The sequence below is a fragment of the Gymnodraco acuticeps genome, unplaced genomic scaffold, assembly GCF_902827175.1.
Source record: "Gymnodraco acuticeps unplaced genomic scaffold, fGymAcu1.1, whole genome shotgun sequence".
NCBI classification, from domain to species: Eukaryota; Metazoa; Chordata; class Actinopteri; order Perciformes; family Bathydraconidae; genus Gymnodraco; species Gymnodraco acuticeps.
The window spans coordinates 75185-95713 of NW_022992269.1; the positions used below are offsets into that span (position 1 = coordinate 75185).

Below are 20529 nucleotides of genomic sequence, written 5' to 3' on the forward strand. Positions count from 1 at the left end.
CAGCGTTCAGTTATTATGCTCCAAATATCTGGAACAAACTCCCAGAAACCTGCAGGTCCGCTGCAACTCTGACTACTTTTAAATCCAGGCTGAAGACTTTTCTTTTTGTCGCTGCTTTTAATTGAACTATTCATATCTTAGACTGCACTGTAACTTTTATCCATGTATTTTTCTTTTAATGTTTATTTTATTAGCTTTTCTTTTTAATGACTGATTTTAAATGCCATTTTCTTAATGTCTTTCATTTTTTGTAAAGCACTTTGAATTGCCTTGTGTTGAAAAGTGCTATATAAATAAACTTGCCTTGCCTTGCACATGTACATTCTGCTGCTCAGTGTTTCACCGTTGTTATTTTTCTTATTATTACTTGTTTACTACTTTTTCCATTGTTATTATACCTGCCTCTTATCTGTACTATGTTTTACTTGTATTCTGTTAATGCCAAGACAACTGCATGTTCCTAATAGTTAATAAAGGGTGTATCTTATCATTATCTTATCCACAGCAAGGGTTTGAACCAAAGGCTTTAGGATCATTTTTAGGAACATTTATTTAAGGTTTCTATCTGCAGATATTTGCTGACATCTGGTGGCAGACTGAGGTACTGCCTGATGAGAGATGCTCCTACACATTTTATTTTAATAGTTCCATTACTTTTATTTCATATAAAAGTATTCACTTACATCATTATTTCTATTTCTACGTGAGCTTGAACTCAAATGATAAAACATGACAGATATTGGTTTGGAAAAAAGTTGATTAGGGATTTTACGAAGGAACTTAACTCAAATCCAAACATTGGTTTAACTCAGCGATTCTCAAAGTGTGGGGCGCGCCCCACTGGTGGGGCGCAGAGATGTGATAGGTGGGTCGCGAAAAAAAAAAATGTATTTAAAAAAAAAAAAAAAATTAAATTCTTTTTTTCCACACTGGTGGAATATCAAAACAACGGCCCGGGGTGCAAAACTCATCAATGAAAGCGACCCTCTACCACATAAAACAACACCTGTAGATAACCCAATTTGTGTTCTTTGAAATTGAAAAGGATATTGCATTGTGTGTGTTACTTTCGTTGCAGTTGTATGTCTTAAGTCAGTGTTTCTCAAACTTTTTCATACCAAGGACCACTTAACCAATAAAAAAACACTCGCGGACCACCTAACTCCACAAATATCCAAAAACACATCGTTTTTTACAAATCGCCTGGAAATGGTACAAACAAGTGGCAACATGTGTGATGAAGGTGTTTATCTGGGCTATATAATGCAATCGAAAGTTAAGCTCGCTCCATTGTGGAGATATTCCCGCGAGAGTGCGGAAAACTTAGATAAATTAATTTATTTCAAATGTGAAATGTTACCAATATACTCACGGACCACTAGGGGGCGCTCACGGACCACCAGTGGTCCACGGACCACACTTTGAGAAGCACTGTCTTAAGTGTATGCATGCTTTTATTTTGAAGGCGAGTTTACGCTGTTGACAGTTGTTGTTGCTATGGAAACAAGAAACGTTTCACAGCGGGCGGAACTTGTCATAAAGTCCGCGATAATAAAGCCCACCCATTTAGAGGGAAGATATGATTGGTCAATTGTACTGTCATTTGACATTACTCTCTCGTTCAGTTACTATAGCTGGCCCTCTGTGAATTCATAGCTGGACGTCCAATCAGGAGCTTCTTTCATTTAACCCTTCACATTCAAATAGAAACTGAATAGGCAGATTCAAATGATTTATTTCTTTGAAATGTTATTTTAAATACAATTTAATCAAGTTATTTTTGGTAAAACTAATGACAAATATGACTAAAAAAATATATAAAGAAAAATATAATTTGTTTTAATGTTTTTAAATATTATTTTGTAGAATATCTTAGGCCCTCAGAGGCAGGCTCGCCACTGGTAAAAAATCTCTCATAGACACGTGAAATGCTCTCACAGACACACACAACAGCGTTGCAGTCGGGAAGAAAAGCAATGTGGAGCGAGAGAGAGAGAGCGAGTGAGCAAGAGAAAGAGCACACGTTTATCTATTTAATAAAGTTGTAAAAAATAAAGTAAGAAATCATTCCAATGTGTACTATAGGACAGTAAAAAGTTTAAAAGGGGAGGGATTAGTCAAATATGCATAAATAAAAAGAAAGAATGCTAACTAGGTAACATAAGATAAGAATAAACAAGTTTAAATGATTTGTTGTGATCATATTCTAAAGATGTTTGGATTATTGAAAAGTATACAGCTCCCTTTCATCTGAGTGTTGAGAGCTGTATCCATCAATTCATGTTGGGCTCAAAGTAGGGCTGCTCGATTATGGCAAAAATCATAATCTCGATTATTTGGGTCAATAATTGATATCACGATTATTAAAAACGATTAACCATTTACTTTGAAAAACATCAATTTATTGAAGAAAATAATTTGAAAAGTATGTTTTTAACAGTTGATTACCCTGAACTTTAAGTATAATTCAACTGAAAAACCTATTAAAAAAAAAAACATAAAATCGTTTTATTTCGATTATGTTGTTTTCATAATCGTTGCAAGCCAAAATCGTAATTGCGATTAAAATACGATTAATTGAGCAGCCCTAGCTCAAAGTGCACCAGATTGATGCATTTAACTTCAACATTTAAAAAAAATCTTCCTGGGGGTGCATGCCCCCGGACCCAGAGGATGTGACGTCCACCACCAAATAAAGCAGGTTAAAATAATTAAATTGCATACATTTTATTTTAGTAAACACTGAAAACGGGTCCCACAGACCCAAACAGCACTCAAAGGTTAAAGGTAAGCATATAATAATGTTAAAATGTGCTAAATATATACACTGCAAAAAAACAAAAAAGAGGAGTAAAAGTAGCTCACGACTTGTTTTATTTTTTGAAAGTACTGTAGCTCTCCTCCTACTAAAGGTTGTTATAGAACGATACATTTGACAATTTTAAGCTTGGCCTACCATTTTATTGGAGCGATGAGGAACAGGTGGGGCTTGAAAAGGCCCACCTGTTCAAAGTGGGGAATGACAGAAAAAGTTTGAGAACCACTGGTTTAACTGCAGTATCATTAAGAATGTGATGAGTTGAATACTTATTGAAGGGGTTACATTAAGAACAACTCCCTCGAAACAAATAACATTGTTTCCAATACTTCACTGGGAATAAAAGCCTCTCACCAGGGGGGTATACTACGAAGCACGATTTTCGCTTAGCCGGCTAAATTCAGGGAAAACTCCGGCTTTCCGATCCTACGAAGCTGGTTCTCTTTTTAGCAGGCTAGATCTCCATGGTAACTTATGCTGTGCGGCTAACCTGCCCCGGAGCAGGTTAGGTTGCAGCAGGGTCGGCGTCATGGGGGGTCATTCGCGGGCCCTGCCCCCCCAAATGAGTCACTGTGCCCCCCCAACGCAGGGTGGGCAAGCCTTGCCACTTTGCCGTTTAAAAAAAAAAAAAAAGTGAAAACGTTTCCACTAAAGGTTTTTTGTGTGAAATACGTCAGAAATAAATAATACAACATTTAAAACACAGCCTGAGCTGTGCTCACTGCTGCTCTCTGATTGGTGTGTTGCTTGACCAATGACCCTCGACCTTTGTTTTGTTATCATTAGGTGGCTGTGTGTTTAGATGAAAGCCCGGTGGCGATCTGTTCATCTGTTACACTGATTATACAGTAAAGCCATCGAAAATAATATGATATACAGTACAGTACAAGTAGCCTACTTCTGGGTCTCTGTGTTTCATTCAAGCTCGGCTCTGTGTGTGTGTGTGTGTGTGTGTGTGGCACGAGCGCATTTTGTGAGTGCGCAAGTGGTAACGTGGAATGTTGATGTTAGCATGATCTGGTTAGCTAGCTATGCTAACGGATATAAAGAGCTGTTTCTACACCAAGGTGGAGGAGAGTCCTCTCCTGTCAGACTGAGAGGATCGTATAACCTCAGCTCAGTGAGGTAAGGACTCTCTCAGTATTTAGATAGTTAACTTTAGTGTAGGTTATCTCAGTGGGTCTCAAACGGTTTGGTCACCATTTATGTAAACAAGTATTTGCGAGGAACACCTTTATACGATCATTATAGTTATTAAAGAATAAGAGAATAAATAAAAAACGGGTATGACATACTATAGGACAGTAACACAATAATACAGTTTAAAAGGGGAGTGATTAGTAAAATATCCATAAAGAAAAAGTAAATCTGTGTACAGTTCTGTTTCATATGGATGCTGAGAGATGTAGACTATCCATAGATCTCTTCATTTTGCTCTCAAAGTGCACCAGATTGATGCTTTTAACTTCAATATTTTTAAAATAATCTTCCCGGGGGAGCATGCCCCCAGACCCTCCTAGAGGACGTTAGGTCCACCCCCACCTAAAACATGTTCACATGGATAGGATACTAAATACATTTGCACACTTTTTGTATGGTGGCCTATGTCCATATGTTTCTGTTTTGGTGGTCGTGCCACAACCGTGTATGTATGCACAAGTCATAGGTGCGCTATACAATAGCACTACACCCCTGCAATATGTGTGAAAAACAATATACTTTAGTTTACAGCATGTTTTTTGAAGTTGCGTTGGTGTTTGTGTGTTGGTTGTTGACGGCAGTGTGTACCCCCCCTTTGTAAATGATTGCCCCCCCATTCGATTTGTTCTAGAGCCGACCCTGGGTTGCAGGCTAAGAGCTCAACTCAGTGAAAGCACTGCCTGCTGACCAATCAGAGCTCAGTGTGCGGAGTTTAAAGCGATCAAGTACAGGAGAAAGGAAATACAGAAAAGCTGCCGTCGCAAGAAAGACGGCCGGCAAAAATCACCGACTGTGTGAACGTGAACATGAATAGAATATCACCTCCATTTTCAGAGCAATCTGACTATTATAACATTAGCGTTAAGAAAGCTTACTTAAATATCTGCCACAACATAAGTAACCGGATCAGAGTAACATTAAGTACAGTCCGCGGCATATCACTTCATAATGTATCATATATTTTCTTATCTGAGTCAGCTGAGCCGTATCTGGCCGTGCAACACTCACAGTGTCACATGCAGAAGTATTATTTTAAGCAACACATTAAGTTGACGAAACACTCGAGACAAATGTAATGAAAGTCAGATGATGTCTTAGACGGGCAGTGATATCATAAACCTGTTAATGTACGCATTCAAACACTTTTTCTTTTGCCAGCTGTATTCACCTTGATCTGTGGCTTTGATCCTGGATCAAGTGTTTAAGTCATGGATGTTTAAAGTTTAACTTCTTCATTTTTGACTAGTATTAAAGTTCACTTTTCATTCAGGAAGTATGACGCTGCGCTGTCAGTACGCTTCTCCATGTTTGTGATTGGTCGAATGCTCCAAATACCACCCCTTTCATGTGAACGCGCACCTAACTAGATAGGAAACGGCTGGCTTGAACGATACACTTGATAACCCGCGTCGTAGTACAGTTTAGCGAGAGCGCGTATGTTTTGGATTAGGCCAACCGGCTAACTCAAACATATCCAGGTTAGGTTGAACCAGCTTCGTAGTATAGGCCCCAGCTCACATGATGAAAAAAAAATACTTCGTCCTCCTGCAGTTTTGATGCATTTATGTGACACCAGAAAGTGTGTGAAATGAATGAAACACTGACCTCTTGCAGACTTCAATCAGCTGTAGTCGGGTTTAGAATCCAGATTTGACAGCAAACAGAAGGGAAAACATCCACAGAAACTTCCTGAAACACTCATCCATTCCTCCTAAACCAATCTTTATGTTCCAAAAACGAATAACTTCAAAAACATTTGATTTAAAACACAGTGCTCTCGCAGGGCTCATCAGTACACCTGTTGTCATGTATATAAGTCCCGCCTCCTCCTGCTCTCATTGGCCAGAACTGAAGTGGGCCACACCTGCGGATCACAGCTCACAGGAAGAGGATGAAGGACAAACGTAACGGGGAACATAAGAGGGGGCTTTTCTTTAAATATGCATTTCTAAAATATTAACAAATGTACTTGTATGAATACATATTACCACTTGCATGGGTGCAAATACTGAACATTTGAGTTGTTTATTCCAACTTAATCCTAAAATTACATTTGCTGTGACTTTCAAAATCAACATTTGCATAATAAAAAAGGTTTGCACGAGATGAATAAATTAAAAAGCTCTTTGAATAAATTCATTTGAGATCTGATCTCGAGGCTTTCCAATGTGCAGCCAGTTGGGCTGACCTTTCATTCTGCAAATATCACTATTATATTTGACTAAATAACAAACGAGTGAACACGTTTAATGCTCTGTTTGAAATTAGGAGCTGATTTTATACAACATCATTAAATTCATGTCTAGTGATTTACTCTGAATACAATGATCCAGGTGGGAAAAATAAAATTGTTTCAAGTAGTTGTCAGTTAGTTGACATTTCAAATCCAAATGAAAAACCTGAAAAAGTATATGTTTGTATACTTTTTAACACACACATACACACACACTAAAGAACGCAATCCAGCATCTGGGCTTTATCACAAAACAGGTTTAATTTAATATCTCTTTATTTTTTAAAATAATTAAACATTTGTATTTCTCCAACCCTTTTTAATCTTTTTTTTCTTTCTTCAGTTTTTAGATTCCGGGCCGTTCTAAAGCACACATTAATTCTGCGAGGGCAGGAGCTAAGACCCCTGCAACAGGACAAAGTAGTCTGCTCCGTGCCTTCCCTCTCTACTCCCCCATACCTCCCCCCTCGGACCCCTGAGCCCCTGCCTACTGTGCCCACCCTCAACCTCCCACCCCAACAAAAAATAAATAAAATCCAAATTGTCAAAAGAAACTTCATCAAAAAATGAGATAAAAACCAAGAGAAGAGGGGGGAGTGAGAGACATAAATAAAAACAGACTAATAAAAGGGGGTGGGGGGGGGTGAGACACCATCATAAATACCTCTTTATATACTGGATACTCCCTAAATTACTACAAGATACAAGATTATCAGTGTACTGCATTCAATAACAATGTACAAGGTCGTCTTTTGTTGTTGTTGTAATACTGTGAAGTCAACGCAGTGCCCCCCAGGTGGGCAGAAGATTTGGGGGGGGGGGGGGGGGGGGGGGGGGGGGGGGTAGTGAGGGGAGGCAGGGGCGCTCTGCTTTTCACAACAGGAGCAAGATTTTTGGCGCTCCTCTGAAGACTTATTTTGTTTTTGTATTAGTCCCCGTTATGGCCGCAGGGTACCAGTGCCAGACTGATACCAGGGATATAAGGAGGGAGGGAGGGGTCGAAACAGTACATTTGAAAAAAATGAATAATAAGATGGAGATATAAAATCAACTGGATGAGAAGGAGTCTGTTTTTGGAGGAGGATGTAGGAGGTAGTGCGTTTACATGCAGGTTCACACGCTTTATAGTCTTATTTATATGAAGCTGGATTACAACGCTGTATGAAAAAAGCTAATATAAATGGTGGTAAACAGGATTTGAAACAACCAGGGTGTGAGCTAATTTCATCAAAACAGGATACACCGCTTTAAAAATGAAAAGTATCCAAGGTCATGTGACGCAGAGGCATGGAGTCGGGACATTTAAATGATTATCTTTGCATTAAATACACTTGTTTTGTTCCTTAAATTCGCTTAAAAATGTTATTGAATTCATTGGTTCAAGTTCATATCGTTATGTACATTCTTCTCTCCTGTTGACTTTGTTTGCCGTTCACCAGGTGATACGTCCACCAAACTAAAAGCAAAAAAAGACCTGAAATCCTGCACATGGTGGTGTAGGAAATGTCGCAATTGTGATTCAAACAAACATGGATGCAGAAATTATTTGTTTGCATTCAATAAAAGAGTTTTCTTTGTGAGTGGCAGGCAAGAGTGCACAAACCTCAACTCCTACCTTTTTGTCTTATTGATAGCTTTCAAATACAGTTTGGTTACAGTGCAGTCACTTTTTGTATACCAGTGCTATATTAATAAACATAGCTTGCCTTCCCCCATCTTTTGATCGCCTTGCATCAGAACTTATCTTGCTGCTAGTTCACATTAAAGTGATTGATTGCAGTGATTTTATTGTGAAGGAGCCACAGGAAATGCAAGAAAACCAAAGGTGATGTTGTGGTCCAAATTGCATGATTTGTGTACCTGTAGCAGTCAAATGTAAATAAGGCAATGTTTTTTAAAACCAACTTCCGAAAATATCCACTTTTTCGGCATTTTTTCTTGAAGTAATTAAATATCTACTGAAAAAGGTAGATACTATATTACAGAATGGAAAAAACAATATTAAGATGAAATACCCAAACAAGGAACTCTTCCATGAACACGCATGTAAACGCACCCAAAGATCTGTGTGTACTGAAGGTCCCGGTTACTGTTTTTTTAAAATGTGATTTATTCAGTTGTTTTTCACCGTTCAAAACAGGAAGGAGAACCTGAAGACAGGAGGGCGGGGCCAGAGAGGAACCTTAATGAGGAGGGGGAACCCATTATCAGTCCGGACGTCCCACACAGGGGCAGAAATGACAGATGCCCCATTAGAGAGGAGGAGGAGGGTAGGTAACAGAAAGTCGGAGGCTACGAGAGGAAAAGCAAAGAGGAGAACCATGAAAATAAGAATGAAACACGGGACTGTATGGAAGCAGGGCGGGAAGAAGAGTTAAAATCTTCTTTTTTTGTCGTTTTATGTTTTCCAAGAGTTCTTCTCGCGTCCTACAGTCCACACGTTTGATGTTGTTTAATCCACCCGCCCACACAAGTCATTTTCTCATTTACTATTTTTTTCTTCCTTTTTTATTATTATTGTTTTGTTTTTCTGTTTGCAATAATATCAGTTTAAGGGGAAAAAAAGTATTTACAGTGCTGTTGAAATAATGAAAACAGACGTGATGAATCTACTGTAAAGTAAGTCGCACAAACACAGGAGAAAAAAAAAACATACCAAAAAAACAATTAAGAAACCAGAGGGCTCTCCGTGACGATCCAGAGACCTGTATCGGGGATTTCTCGGAGCTCTGGGCAGACATGGCTGATGTGGAGAGGTTTGGGGGGGTGGGAGTCGGGGTAAGGATGGAGGGGAGGGGGGGGAGCGCAGCGCTATCTTCGTTAAGTTGGGATGATCCCATCGCTCCTAAGGCCCCTCTTCAGCTCCAAGTCCTCCAGCTTCTTCCACAGATCCTCCCGCTCCTTCTCCTTCTTCTTCTCACTGCAACAACAACACATGGAGTTTTATTTTGTGTTTGAGACACTAGAGCCTGTTTTTAAACTGCTGAATCTCTGCCAACATCATTGGTTTCTTCAGAGATTTAAATATGTAGGGATTTGTGACCATTTAGGTACATTATCTTTAGGAAAAAATGTAACTTCGTGGATAATATTACAGTTTAAAGTTTTTTTTCTGAGAGTCAGCATGGAGCATATCAAACGGTAGGACACTGATGAGGTGAGCGTTGAACTTTTTTGCCTTACTCAGGTCTTCGTCCCTCGCTGTCTGGCTTTTAGATTGAGCGCTGAAGCTTTATTATTACGTAGTCAGGACATACTTTTCATTACATCTACTAAAAAGCCTGTAAGATATTATATTCTTAGTTTTCCTACTTCTAGCGCTGTTACTAACTCACTCATTAGGGCTGCTGTTTAATAAGCACAGCTTGTATTAGTCCTGATATATGTAGGGTGTGATGATGATGGTAACACTGTGGTTGTGTTAAGCAGCTCCCTGCAAGTGTCATTAACTTTCACAACATTAATAAATGAGATGATGATGATGTGAGTGTGAGCTCCTCACCGCTGGCGGTCCGACTTGTAAGTGGCTGTGAGTTCATCGAATAAGGTACTGTTCATCTCCATGAAGGCCTTCAGTACGTTGTACACCAGCGCCACGATGGCCCTGCAGGAGGAGAGGAGCAGAGTTCACAACTGACATCTGGATTTACAGCGGCTAGAAAACTTTGATCAAGAGTCCACGAGACAAATCCATTCGTGGGTTTCATTTCTTACTATATTGAAATGTGAATATATGATTTTATAGTTAATTATTTAGATTTTCCAACAACTTAAAAAAACGTGAAAAGTTGGACATATTGACATGTCTTTAACATATTAGCATAATACAATTCATCAATTTATAACAACAGTGTTTTAACTTATAGAATTATAAATGATCCCATTCAAATACATGAGAAACCTACCAGCAGTAAAGTACATGTTATTTATGGAGTGACTTCCTCCGAGTATGCTTTCAAATGGCTGTTTTGGATCAATAGTAGGATATTGACTTCATACAGAGTTGTCATTAAATGCATTTTAAAAGACAGGTTTTAACAAATGTTTTTTTAAATACGTTTAATATTCAAGATTTTTTTTTAAATAGTCGGTCATGCACTCAGAAGTTGTGTTGTCTGCCGTTTACAGTAAACCGAGCCGTCATGTGGTAAAAAAAACTGCTCAGTGTGAATTTCAGGTCATGAGAAAAACAGTAAAAACAAAGGAGAGCTGCTGCTCAGCAAAAATGCACAGACACCACATGACTTGATGTGGGAACATTGAATCAAAGCTCAATTCAAATTATCTTAAACCTAAAGAATTTGGCTAATTTCTTAAAAAAGATCAAATCCAGTCTTATTTTTGTACATAAAGGGTGATTCCTTTCAAGCGTTACTCACGGGTTCCAGTGCTCTTTGGAGATCCTGTAGAGGCTGGCGAACATGATGGGCAGGATGACGCTGGAGTTCTCTTCGATCAGACTCATGATGTACTCGTTGTTCCAGTAGTACAGAGCTCGCTCCGCAACCTGCCACCAAAACACAAACCTGGCTCAGTGTCTGGAGAATCCTGAATATTTTTACTTGTGTCCTCCCATTCATTTCCCAAACATGTTTGTTATAGACGAAAGCCTTAAAAGGTATAGGTGCTGCCCTAAGTTATGATACAGAAAATAATATAATGAAATGTATAAACTTAAAAAAGTATTTTAAAATACAAAAAAAAAAATTGGGATTCTTTTTTACAAATAGATACAAAAAAATATATAAAATAATCAGTAAAAAAAAAAGTTAGGGCGATGCCTTTATATAAATAGGTTTTAAGGACACTTTAAAACGGTATTAAAACACTCCTAACTACTCTTACAAATCCCTAAACAGATTATGTACATGCCTGTTTCTACACTACATTGAAAGTAAAGCACATAGTCATTTCCATCCTAACAGTTGATCAGCGGAGGATGCTGACTGACCTGGAAGTGTGGGCTGGACACACATCTGGAGATCTGTTTGAAGAGCGGCTCCTGGATCTTCACAAACTGTGTGGGCTCGATGACGTCCAGGATCTCCTCCAGCTCTCCTAGAAACATCACCTGCACACAGCAACGGACGAAAGAAACGTTACCACACACGCAGAGAAAAAACACACCACTCAAAGTGAAACGAAGTTAAAGAGGCCTCACCTCTTTTTGACTGCAGGTTTTTGGCCAGAACTTCAGTAAGCCTCTGATGACCTGAGGATGATGAAGAGGCTGAGTTTAGAAAAGCTTTTATTTCTACAATAATTGTTTTACTTTAATTGAACTTCTCCTTTCCCCCTCAATGAGGCGCTGTCTCCCCCATTTCTGATCAACCTCAATTACCAGCTGTAATGTTAAAATCTACCATGGCAGTTATTGAGTAATTGATTGTGTTCACCTTTAACTGACAAAGACACAAAATAAATAATAGAGACTATTAAAACAGTTAAATAACAGCTGTCATTATCTGTTGGTGGATACTTACTGGTTCTGTTAATGTTGGGTCTTTCTCTAGGAACTGTACAATGCAATACGCCAACTACAAGGAGAGAGGAGACAACATGTGAGGACACACTTTAGCCTTTAGCTTAGCATACAACAGTACTAGTCACTGAGTAACGCAAACTCGTACAAAGCACAACACATAATGCAAACTCCTGCACAAGCTCAAATACAAAGACGCATGAAAACAGTTTTAATTAAAACTGCGGTCGCACTTGTGCCCGCAGTGATGAGCGGGCCCTCGCGTCCGTGTGCCTGTCGGGGAGGGCAGCCGGTCGTCCCGGCGTCAAGCAGACGCGCGCGAGTCTTGGGAAATGAGCCGTTTCTCATTTCTATAATTTTCGCGTCCCAGACTCCGAGGTCCTCCGGCAGCGACCCGGAAACGGATGTCGGCGCGCCGTCTCGAAGAAAAACAAATTTCTCTAAAGGGTCGTCGAGGATCGATTATCGAGGAGGCTGTCTGGAGGAGCCGTAACCGAGGATACACTGATTTAGAGGAGAGAGGAGTGTCTCTAGAGGAGCTATAACCGAGGGTACACTGAAGTATTCTCCTGAGACGATTTCAGCCAACAGTGATGTTTAGAAGAGGTGTGACGCATGGCTGGACTTCTGTCAACGAAGCACAGCTCTGCAAACTGTTCCCGTTGTGATCATAAGTTATTTGAGATGATCAAATGTGCATCAGACTTTCTGCCCTTTACCGTTTGTTTACTCACTAATCACATGTCCCCTGGATGTTAGGTGATGTTACAGTGAGAACAGCTGCTGAGGTCAGTGCAGAAAGCAGAACAGTGTGTATAATATATATTGCTCAATAATAAATGTAACAGGCCTACATTTCACACTTTATTTGTAGGCTTTAGGAGATATCTACAAATAAACAGTAGGGTTAGGGAGTGTATAGGTGTCTGTTGTAATGAATATGCCGCCAGCAAAGGGTGTTTTTGGACTAACAGTAGGTGTGTGTGTGTGTGTGTGTGTGTGTGTGTGTGTGTGTGTGTGTGTGTGTGTGTGTGTGTGTGTGTGAGAGTTGATGTGCCAGGCAGACAGGCAGGTCTCAGTAGCTTATCTGACATATAATTGGTCAAAAATGGTACATTCTCCGTTAGCCTATGAGCTCCCCGTTTGAGCGAAGGACTATTCCTTCTCAATGTAGCATGACATTGGATATGCGCTGAAGTTGTTGGAATTTTTCCGATCATTCCCCTATGAGGAGTTTGCAGAAATGTCCTTAAAATGCATGAAAAACGCACATTTTTCAAAATGGCTGACTTTCTGGGGGGCGGGGCTAATGGAAGGCAATTTGAAATATGTGTGCAATCATAATAGCAATATGAATACAGCGTTTCGTGAATATCGGAATAACTATATCCGAGTAGTTTGGAGTAATTTGAGACATGTAAATCGTCAAAAATGGTGTATTCGCTGTTCGCTTACGACCTCCACAATTGAACTATCAAAAATGTTCTTCTCAATTTAGCATCATATTGGATAGGGGCTGAACATGTCCTGGATTTGAATTTTTCCGATCATTCCCCTAGGAGGAGTTCGCAAGAATGTGCTTAAAATGGCTGAAAAACGCACATCTTTCAAAATGGCCGGCTTCTTGGGGGGCGGGGCTAATGGAAGGCAATTTGAAATATGTGTGCAATCATAATAGCATTATGTATACAGCGTTTCGTGAATATTGGAAAAAGTATACGCGAGTAGTTTGGAGTCATTTGGGACATGTAAATCGTCAAAAATGGTGTATTCGCTGTTAGCTTACAACCTCCACGATTGAGCTATCAAAAATGTTCTTCTCAATTTAGCATCATATTGGATAGGGGCTGAATGTGTCCTGGATTGGAATTTTTCCGATCATTCGCCTAGGAGGAGTTTGCAAGAATGTGCTTAAATTGCATGAAAAAGGCAATTTTTTCAAAATGGCTGACTTTCTGGGGGGCGAGGCTAATGGAAGGCAAGTTGAAATATGTGTGCAATCATAATAGCAATATGTATACAACGTTTCGTGAATATCGGAATAACTATATCCGAGTAGTTTGGAGTAATTTGTGACATGTAAATCGTCAAAAATGGAAAGTTCTCCGTTGGCTTACGAAGTCCTCGTTTAAGCGATCGACTATTCCTTCGCAATTTAGCATCACATTGGAAATGGGCTGAACCTGTCCTGGATTGGAATTGTTCCGATCATTCCCCTAGGAGGAGTCCGTAGAAATGTGCTTAAAATGCATGAAAAACGCACATTTTTGAAAATGGCCGACTTCCTGGGGGGCGGGGCTAATGGAAGGCAATTTGAAATATGTGTGCAATCATAATAGTAATGTGTATACAGCGTTTCGTGAATATCGGAAAAACTATATGCGAGCAGTTTGGAGCAATTTGCGCCATGTAAATCGTCAAAAATGGTGTATTCGCTGTTAGCTTACGACCTCCACGAGTAATTTTTCAAAAAAGTGCTCCTCAATTAAGTATCATATTGGATAGGGGCTAAACCTGTCCTGCATTGACATTTTTCTGATCATTCCCCTAGGAGGAGTTCGCAAGAACGTGCTTAAAATGCATAAAAAACGGACATATTTCAAAATGGCCGACTTTTTGGGGGGCGGGGCTAATGGAATGTATGTACAAATATGTCCGCAATTCCATGAGGAATGTCTGTGCCAAAATTCGTGAAGTTCTGAGAAACTATGTGACTACCACATAATAGGGGGCGCTAGTGAGCAGTTTTTGAGAAAACTTACGTTTTTTTTTTTACATTCTGGAAAAAGTCCTGGGCTCTGAAGTGTGTCCCAAGTTTTGCGTCCGAAGCTCATTTTATGCTATCGCAATTAAAAAAAAATGTATAGGCCACGCCCACATTCTGCACTTTAAATCTGAGTTCGTAGTCACCCCGAGAGTATGTGTAAAATAAAATAAAAAGATTAGTCCATCTGCCCTTGAGTTATAAATTGGTGGTGTTTTTGGCACCCCCTATAGTCCACCAAATGCTTTGGTGTGCCTATTTCCCAAGACAGACTGAACCATTTACCAAAATCTGTGATGTTTGGATACATTGTTGATGAGTTATGAGCATTTCTTTCTAAGCCCTGCCTTTTTGCGAGTACGTTTTATGGCGGAAATATTTATCGTTTGGACATGCTCATCTCCTAGGGTAATGTGTCTGACCCTCCACCGATACTGTATACGAAGTTTGGTGTTGAAAAACTGAAAATTGAAATTTAAGTGAATATTTCACTGTTTATGTAAATTATGCCAATTAAAATAAAAAAATGTAGGCGGAGCTTAGGGTTCCAAGAGGATTATTTGTAGAGCAGGTCCTCCCAGATATGTGTGCAAAATGTCAGGTCATTCGGAGTTACGGTGCGACTTTGTAAATGTATTCCGAAATGGGATTTTGATAGGTGGCGCTAGTGAGCAGGTTGGAATACTTAACCCATTGACTCCAGAATGTTGTAATTTTTACCGGTTCGGGTGTCCGTGCAAAATTATACAACTTTTTAAGCGTCCTAAAGCCCTCAAAAGCAGGAATGATGGCGACTAATAAGAATAAGAATAATTCCACCAATAACAATAGGTGCCTCGCACTTCGTGCTAGGACGCCGTTGGGTCCTAGCGCTCCGTGCTCGGGCCCTAATTATTCCAAAAGCCAAACTATTTTGAACAGATAGAAATGGTTTAATTTTTTAGCATGTCAAAAAATATTCTGCTTGGAGGCAAAAGTTATGTTCAATTAGGAAAGTTGATTAATTTAAAAGACTTAAAGGTGGGGTAGGTAAGTTTCAGAAACCGGCTCGTGATACACTTTTTGTTATATTCCATGGAATGCTCTTAACATCCCGATAGCAATGAATATCTTAAGTGCTTTGACAAAAAACCCATAAAAAAATGTCATCTGTGGAAGCCGTAATACTGTAAAAAGTACAACCAATCCGTTTAGCCAGCCCGGCTAAACGCATTGGTTGTACTTTTGCCGCCCTGTCTGTCAGCCTTCCATCTCGTGCACGCACAAATGTATCTCGTGCCCTCATTGGGCGTGCCGTCATTGGGCGTGCATTGCGCGTCCATGTGTGTTGGAGGAGGTGCTCTGTAAGGAAGTCTGAAGGAAGGGGCGGATTCTTTTCGGCTGTGTACTTTCAAATTTTAGTGCACTCGAGCCGGTTTCTGAAACTTACCTACCCCACCTTTAATACATTGACTCACTCTATAAAAAGTAATTACAGTTTGCATGAAAAAGGTCTTGTGTCTAAGTTTATTTTTAAAAGCACAAGTATATATATATATATTTAAAACTATGTCATGTCACGGTATCACACACACCTGCATGACATAAACAGCATGTGTAGGTTTGACACTACGGTAAATTGTCTCTAGCAACTCTGTGTTAACAATTTTGTAATTCCAGTTACCAGGTATCAAAAAAGGTGAAACTAATTCAAGTCTATGCATTAAAGGTGGGGTAGGTAATTTTGGAGAAACCAGCTCGAGTGCGCTAGAATTTGAAAATACACAGCCGGAACAAATCTGCCACTTCCTTACAGAGCCCCTCCTCCAACACACACGAACGTGCACATGACCAATGAGGGCACGAGATAAGTTTGTGCACAGATGGAAGGCTGACAGGCAGGTAGGCCATCCAGTTATTTTAGCTGGGCCGGCTCAGACGATTGGTCGTGCTTTTTACAGTACTACGGCTTCCACAGATGACATTTTTTTAATGTATTTATTGTCAAAGCACTTCAGATATTCATTGCTATCGGGATGTTAAGAGCATTCCATGGAATATAACAAAAAGTGTTTCTGAAATAAATGACATACCTTTAAGAAGTTATTTTTGAAAAATCAGTCGGTTGCTTTGTGGCCTATTGGTGGAGATGTGTTACCTGTGCGTGGAAAAGGGACAGACTCCTGACGGTGTGGAGGGGGATCAACACTTTGACCAGAAACTGTTTATGCTCCGCTTTCAGTGGCAGAGCGAAACCATTGATTATACTGAGGGAGAGGAGAGAAAAAATAAACATAAATTAAACATGAACACATGAAAGAGTCTCATTGTGACGCTTTGAAAGCAAGTGGGAGATCAATGAGCAGCAGGAATAAAGGAGACTGTTTATACAGGCAGTGGAGCCTGGAGGAGAAAGAAAGAGATGAGGCTCCTCTAACCTCCAGGCTCACAGAAAAAAAACTCTTTCGAAATGTATGGATCAAATATGTTGTTTTCAAGGTCTTTATTCATGTTTTCAGTCAATTGATAATCAATGTATCAGCTAATCACAGCACCTTCTTCGATGGAATTATAAAATATTTCCCTCTTTTGTGCTAGAAAATAAATGGAGTAAAGCTTATAGCAGCAGAACTGCTAAAGGCATTAGCAATTGGTAGTTTTTTTATATGTAAATAAACTAGTTGACCAATTGTTTTAACCTGTTCTCAACAACACAGACGTAGCTGTGAGCAAATTAGCGATATTTAAGAATATTTAATTCGTTTTTATCAACTAATCCTGATATAAATCTGATGAACTGTGTGTGTGTGTGTGTGTGTGTGTGTGTGTGTGTGTGTGTCCGGTCTTTATTTTGTATGGATTAAAAAGACTGTTGAGTCGAGAGGATTAATTCATTTCTTATCTACAAGTCAAACTCTGCTCCTGACTCTTCCCTGAACTTCACATCTACACTATCATTTGGCTCCATAAAAAGAGGATCAGCTTTTGAGTTCTCTTCATTTCTTATCTGTATTTTGTTATCTGGGGAGTCTCTTGAAGAAGATCAGTAAGCGAGTATGCTTAAATGAGACATTCTTATATCATTACAACTAAAGAAAACAGGTGGTTATCGGAGTAGAGCTCAGTTCTGCTGGCGCTCTGAGGTGTGTGTGTTCTGTCTCAAAGCATCAGCCAACAGAGGTGTGTGTGTAAGTGTGTGTTTGAGGGTCGGAGGCCTCCACATACCTCCCCAGGATCTCCAGCAACTCAGCCACCCCGTTGAAGTGCTCCGTCTCATAAACAAAACTGCAGCCAGAGAGGGGGGAGGCACAGGAGAGGGGAGACAAGTGAGAGGAGATCAACTACTAAACCCAGATGACTTGTAAATGACCACATTGAATGGAGATTATAAATGGCTGGCAGAAAAACAAACACCAGAATGATTTGACATGACTTCTGTTTAACTGTCGATGCTGGACACAGAAATAACTTGAAAACACACAACATTTGTCAAATTCATGTTTTCTAATATTCATAAAGCTGACAATATTGCCGAGTACACTGTGAATACTTTTTGCACCAGCTAGTGATAGAATATGTCCTCGCCTTTTCTAACCTTAAATATTGTGTCCGAAACAATTCTGCTGCTTAGTCATCTAACAAATGTGAAAAAAATATAATAAAATCTGAGCGACATTTCTGTCATTAAGCTGAGTCTTGTCTATTCCTTTTTTAGCAACGATTCCTATAATTCCAGAAAGTACATTTTAATCCCTTGTCTGAAGAAGCTTGACATATTTTTTAACTAGATATACACTTTATATACGAAACTTACAAGGGAACAGGCAAATAAAAGTGGATACACGATGCTAAGAACCCTGTGATTATTAGAGTGGAAACAACATTTAATGGATAAAAAAGGTTTAAGACATTTTCGACGGACTAATTACTCACCGTAGAAAAATATTATTGATCTGTTTTCGTATAAAAGCCCTCAGACCCAGGAATTTGCCGTAGATTCTATGCAAGACTGTCTTCAGGTAGTCTCTCTCCCGAGGATCCTCGCTGTCAAACAACTCCAAGAGCTGCGCGGAGAGAAGGAACGCAGACAGATAAAGAAATCATAATCCCAGAGGAAGAGAATAGAAAAAAAACGTCGAAGCAAAAGAGACAGAGAGGAAAAAAAACATGGAGGAAGAAACGAGTGAGACGGATTAACTGAAGACATTTTGAACAGACGGACTCACCTGTAGGACAAACTTCTGGTCTATGTACTTTTTGGCAATGCTGGGCTGGAATTCCTGACTCTCCAAGAACCGGATGAAGAACTCGTATACCAACTAAAGAGGAGGAGAAGAAGAAAGGAATGTGGTTGATGTGAAAACAAAAGAAAAAGTGCTAAAATGTCAATGGGCAACTTCTTCCATCAGCTGCTGTGTCGGAAGATTTGTCCGATTTGTCAATTGTGAGTTTGAAGTTCGCTTCAATCGACTCTGAATAACACCGGAAACAAACTACAGTCACACTTCCCGCTGTACAACAAAAAGACCATGAAGAAAATACAATTAATGTCGGACATGTTCCTTTTGGAAATCCTTCAAACTAAACCTGTAAACCCTGGGTCTGGACTGGGTTAAAGGGAAAGGTCAAAAAAAGGTTACAAAAGGTTGGAATCTAAGGTGGCTATAGCTAGGTAAAAGGATGTTTGTATGTGGAGAAAGAAATGCTGATAAAGTGGGAAAAAGTTACTTGTGACTTTGGAAACATTTGGCAAATTAAGAAAACCACAAGGAAGGATCTCCTTAAGATGTGTATCTAATTTCTAAAGGAGTCCTGGGCAAACAATCTGTGCCTGGCTTAGCATACAGACTGGAAGCAAAAGGAAACAGCTAGCCTGGATCTGTCTGTTTAAAATAGACCCCTAAATATGTCTAAAGCTCACTAATTACCACGCTGTGTCCTCATTTCCAATCAGTAAACAAACAGACATGTGGTTTTAGGGGTTGGATACATGGTAGAACATTTTCTTGACAATACAGTTTATTTAAGTGACTTTTTGCAGCATCACAGTCTTTGATGTCAGTTAGGTTTAAAAACTAGTCATACATTTGTACGTTATGGGCTTTTTTGATGGGCACATCAAGGTGTTAAAAATGATCGCAGTAAGGTTGCAAAGTTTGGTACCAACAGGCATGTACACAGACCAAAAGCTGTGGAAGTATCTGTCAAACTGGGCCACAGCCACAAATGCTGGGTGGATGGATAATAAAGGAAGAAATAGCACATAACTGTACCTTTAAGTCGTTGCTTTGTGTACAAATTAAATATACAAGATCCAAACTCAGCGTAAGTGAATACACAAACACTTTTGTGATGCTGTGTTTACCTGTAAGTGTGGCCAGGAGGCCTCGAGTGTGGGCTCGTCTTCCTCGGGGTCAAACTCATTACTGTCACTGGGCGGAAGGGTCCGGAATATGTTGTGAGACACCTGGTAAAAAAAAAACACAGAGGGACATGATTATCAGCTTACATACAAGCCAATTATAACTGCTCCATATTTAAAACATGTATATAAGTTCTTGTATATGTTCTCTATGGAGAACCAACGTTTAAATCTTCCTATTCAACAATATTAATATAAAGTTGTGTTCTCTGTTGCAACCAGATACAAGTCAATGAGAATTTTTGCACGACTTATTTTCATGCAAATGTTTATTCTGAAGTGTGTGTACTGCCTGTGTTCATTTGGTACAAGTAGACCAAACACCCAATGTACACACGTTAGCTGAATCTAGTTAGCAACATGAAAAGGCTTTCTTTTATTTTTAGTTCCACCTTTTTTTGGTGGCGAAGTCGATAGGGACTTGGCTTGGCAACTGGAAGGTCACCAGTTCAAGTCCCGGAAAGACCAAGTGCTACCGAGGTGTCCCTGAGCAAGGCACCGTCCCCTACACTGCTCCCCGGGCGCCGTACATAATGGCAGCCCACTGCTCCTAACACTAAGATGGGTGAAATGCAGAGAAACCACTTCGTTACATAGAACCTGTACTACGTAATGACAATAAGTTGAATCT

At 39.7% G+C, this 20529-nt stretch overlaps 1 protein-coding gene across 5 annotated transcripts in view; it reads right to left on the reverse strand.

The window, feature by feature from the left end:
• Nucleotides 1–6271: 6271 nt before the first annotated feature.
• LOC117540535 (serine/threonine-protein phosphatase 2A 56 kDa regulatory subunit epsilon isoform) overlaps nucleotides 6272–20529 on the reverse strand; it is a 49995-nt gene continuing 35737 nt past the window's right edge. For 4 of the 5 annotated variants that reach the window (XM_034207273.1, XM_034207272.1, XM_034207271.1 and 1 more), the window contains exons 4-14: nucleotides 19842–19943; nucleotides 18703–18795; nucleotides 18410–18540; nucleotides 17702–17761; nucleotides 16635–16743; nucleotides 11735–11788; nucleotides 11413–11463; nucleotides 11203–11322; nucleotides 10631–10758; nucleotides 9754–9855; nucleotides 6489–9171 (exon numbers count right to left, since the gene is read on the reverse strand). In XM_034207273.1, the coding sequence (XP_034063164.1) occupies nucleotides 9072–9171; nucleotides 9754–9855; nucleotides 10631–10758; nucleotides 11203–11322; nucleotides 11413–11463; nucleotides 11735–11788; nucleotides 16635–16743; nucleotides 17702–17761; nucleotides 18410–18540; nucleotides 18703–18795; nucleotides 19842–19943 (1050 nt within the window). In that variant the 3' untranslated portion in view covers nucleotides 6489–9071. Of the gene's footprint in view, nucleotides 9172–9753; nucleotides 9856–10630; nucleotides 10759–11202; nucleotides 11323–11412; nucleotides 11464–11734; nucleotides 11789–16634; nucleotides 16744–17701; nucleotides 17762–18409; nucleotides 18541–18702; nucleotides 18796–19841; nucleotides 19944–20529 lie in introns of all 5 variants that reach the window. The other variant, XM_034207274.1, reaches the window with a different exon arrangement.